Raw genomic sequence first — 3,411 nt, forward strand, 5'->3', positions numbered from 1 at the left:
GACCCTGCCGCAACTGTGGAGATGGTAAAAGTTTTAGAAGTAGACCACAAGGTTGGAGGTGTTGGGGGAGATGTCAAGGTGCGTATGGCTTCACTTTTTGCATGGGTCACTTTTAGAAGCAAAAATGACCCCTTGAACATACATTTACTGCACACCAAACTCTGTGCCAGGTATTGGTTCTGGAGCTGGAGACACATTAGAATGTGCTTTGGACATACTTTACTGTGTCTTCTTTTGTCTAAATTGAAATAATTTATGATTTCTTTGCTTAATCCTGGGTTATAACCCATGTATGTAGTGGCTGATAAGTAATATAAAATATAATGTGTGTGTTAGTCACCCAGTCATGTCTGATTGTTTGTGACCCCATGGACTGTAGCCTACCAGGGTCCTCCATCCATGGGATTTTCCAGGCAAGAGTACTGGAGTAGACTGGGTTGGTTGCCATTTCCTTCTCCAGGGGATCTTCCTGACCCAGGGACTGAACCCAGGTCTCCTGCATTGCAGGCAGTCTCTTTACTGTCTGAGCCACCAGGGAAGCCCAAAAATATAACGTGTGTGTACTATTTCCACCATATCTTCTTGAGCCATAACTTAATGTTCTGATAAGATGATATTGGAACTCACTTAATACAAGGATTAAACAAAATGGAAGTATGGCAGGAATGGATTTTATATTGTATACCTATGTCTTTAAAACTTGTGGTTTTCCAATTTTTTATTTCACATTATTTGCTATCAATGGGGAAACAATTAATGAAACCAATATTAATGAAGGTGATTTTAAATGTGTGGGGCAGTAAAATACATATGTGAAAGTTTGTGAGGTTTAAATGAGTTCTTTGCAAAAGTGCAATTAGTTTTTAGCAAAAGATAAGAAGCATATGGAAATTTGATTTAAATTTAGGTATCACATTACTGTATAACCCATATTTATATGCATGGTGATAGTGAAGGCAAAGGAGATGCACTAGATGGACTAAGAAATAGCCTGATGATAAAAAAGAAGCATGCAAAATTCCACTGAAAACTGAACAAAGTTGAGATAGAGGAGATAATTATGAAATATTGCCAGAAAAACAATGGTCAATAAACTGTATACAGAGCCTTATTACAGGATTCAAGTTTTGGGTAGAGAACACAGGAAACCATATTATCACTGGCATTGAAAAAAAGTAGGGAGGAAGGGGAAGGAAAAATAGCAGACTTGCATGATTGGAAATTATCCAGAGTAGAAGAAAATAGGACTTAACAATTTTCAAATATTGAATGGTAAGGAAGAGAGGGAGAGAATTTAGGAACTGAGAATTAAGGCTAAAGAAACCTGTCAATATTATAATGAGAACAGGAACAAAAATCATAGCGAAAAGAGTACAGAAAGTGATAAAATAGAAAAAAAATTTATTATCTAGTCCCAATACATGCAATCCACTTATAAAATTAATCCAGTAATAGAGAATCAAAGACAATAAAATATAACTGTGTCAAAAACAGGGAGAAAGCCAAAATAGGCAAACAAAATAACAAAACACTCTAGGTAGTAACCTCAGGATGGTCCAGATTTTACTGGAATTTTCAGCAGATTTACCTTTATGTAATTATTTTTACTTACTTTTATTTTTCTTGCAGATTTTAAACAAGTATGATTCCTGGATCTCCTTCCTCAGCAGTGTGAGATACTGGATGGCTTTTAACATAGAAAGGGCCTGTCAGTCTTATTTCGGATGTGTCCAGTGTATTAGTGGACCTCTGGGAATGTACAGAAACTCCTTACTGCATGAATTTGTGGAAGACTGGTACAATCAAGAATTTATGGGCAGCCAATGTAGTTTTGGAGATGACAGGCATCTAACGAACCGAGTGCTGAGTCTGGGCTATGCAACGAAATACACAGCTCGATCCAAGTGCCTTACTGAAACACCTAAGGAATATCTCAGATGGTTAAACCAGCAGACCCGCTGGAGCAAGTCCTACTTCCGAGAGTGGCTGTACAACGCGATGTGGTTTCATAAACATCACTTGTGGATGACCTATGAAGCCGTCATCACTGGGTTCTTCCCTTTCTTCCTCATTGCCACGGTGATCCGGTTCTTCTACAGGGGTAATGTTTGGAACATCCTGCTCTTCTTGTTAACCATCAAGTTAGTGGCTCTCATAAAGTCATCCTTTGCTGTCTGCCTTAGAGGAAATATTGTCATGGTCTTCATGTCCTTCTACTCAGTGTTATACATGTCAAGTTTACTTCCTGCTAAGATATTTGCAATTGTGACAATAAACAGAGCTGGGTGGGGCACATCTGGAAGGAAAAAAATTGTTGCTAATTTTGTGGGACTCATTCCAGTATCGGTCTGGTCTATAATTCTCCTGGGTGGTTTGATTTTCACCATTTATAAGGAAGTTAGTAAGCCATTCTCAGAATCCAAAAAGAAAGTTCTAGTTATTGCTTTATCCATCTATGCATGCTATTGGGTTGTGTTTTTGATGCTCTATGTGGTTTTTGTTAAGAGATGCGGCAGGTGGAAGAAGAAAAAGCAGTACGACATGATGCTTGATGTATAATCTTACACTGAAGTTTGCAGACATTCAAAAAACCTTCTTCCTCTAGTAACTGTCCTGATTGTACAGAATTGTGGAATCAGATGATGGCAACAAAGGAAATATATCACTGCTTCTGGGACAACTGAGAGAGTAGCATTGACATATGTACACAGCCATGTGTAAAAAAGATAGCTAGTGGGAAGCTGCTGTTTAACATAGGGAGCTCTGTTTGGTGCTCTCTAATGACCTAAAGGGGTACAATAGGGGGTTGTGGTGGGAGGAAGTCTCAAGAGGGAGGGGATATATGTATTAATACATTTATGGCTGACTCATGTTGTACAGCAGAGACTAATACAACATTGTAAACTCCATTTACAAATAAATTTTAAAAAATTGTTTGGTTTTATTTTGATTCGACCAAATTTTTTACCTCATCAATAAAAAGCAGCTCAGTTTTTATAAAAATGAGAAGAATTTTTGTGTATGCACTTTCGCCTACAGTACATCCACCAAACAGTGTTTTGCCCTATGTACTTCGCTAGCAATGCTTTATGTGGGTTATCATGGAAGAAAAGGATTTTGGAAATGCAAGGAAAAGTTCTTTCAACAAATACATGCTCTGTGTTTAAAACAGATAACCAACAGGGAATGCTGTTCAATGTTCTGTAAAAACCTCAATGGGAAAAGAATTTGAAAAAGAACAGATACAGACATATGTATAACAACCATTTTGCTGTACACCAGAAACTGACACAACATTGTTAATCTGCTGCTGCTGCTAAGTCTCTTCAGTCATGTCCGACTCTGTGAGACCCCAGAGACGGCACCCTACCAGGCTCCCCCATGCCTGGGATTCTCCAGGCAAGAACACTG

General features: G+C 38.3%; 1 protein-coding gene across 2 annotated transcripts in view; it reads left to right on the forward strand.

The window, feature by feature from the left end:
* Positions 1-2,776, forward strand: part of LOC120878950 (hyaluronan synthase 2-like) — an 18,771-nt gene extending 15,995 nt beyond the window's left edge. The window contains exons 2-4 of one of the 2 annotated variants that reach the window (XM_040261890.1): positions 1-9; positions 52-78; positions 1,630-2,776. The exon at positions 1-9 is cut by the window's left edge and continues 81 nt beyond it. In XM_040261890.1, coding sequence (XP_040117824.1) covers positions 1-9; positions 52-78; positions 1,630-2,559 — 966 coding nt within the window. In that variant the 3' untranslated portion in view covers positions 2,560-2,776. The other variant, XM_040261891.1, reaches the window with a different exon arrangement.
* The last annotated feature ends 635 nt before the right edge of the window (positions 2,777-3,411 follow it).

This window comes from Oryx dammah, unplaced genomic scaffold (assembly GCF_014754425.2).
Source record: "Oryx dammah isolate SB20612 unplaced genomic scaffold, SCBI_Odam_1.1 HiC_scaffold_19, whole genome shotgun sequence".
NCBI classification, from domain to species: Eukaryota; Metazoa; Chordata; class Mammalia; order Artiodactyla; family Bovidae; genus Oryx; species Oryx dammah.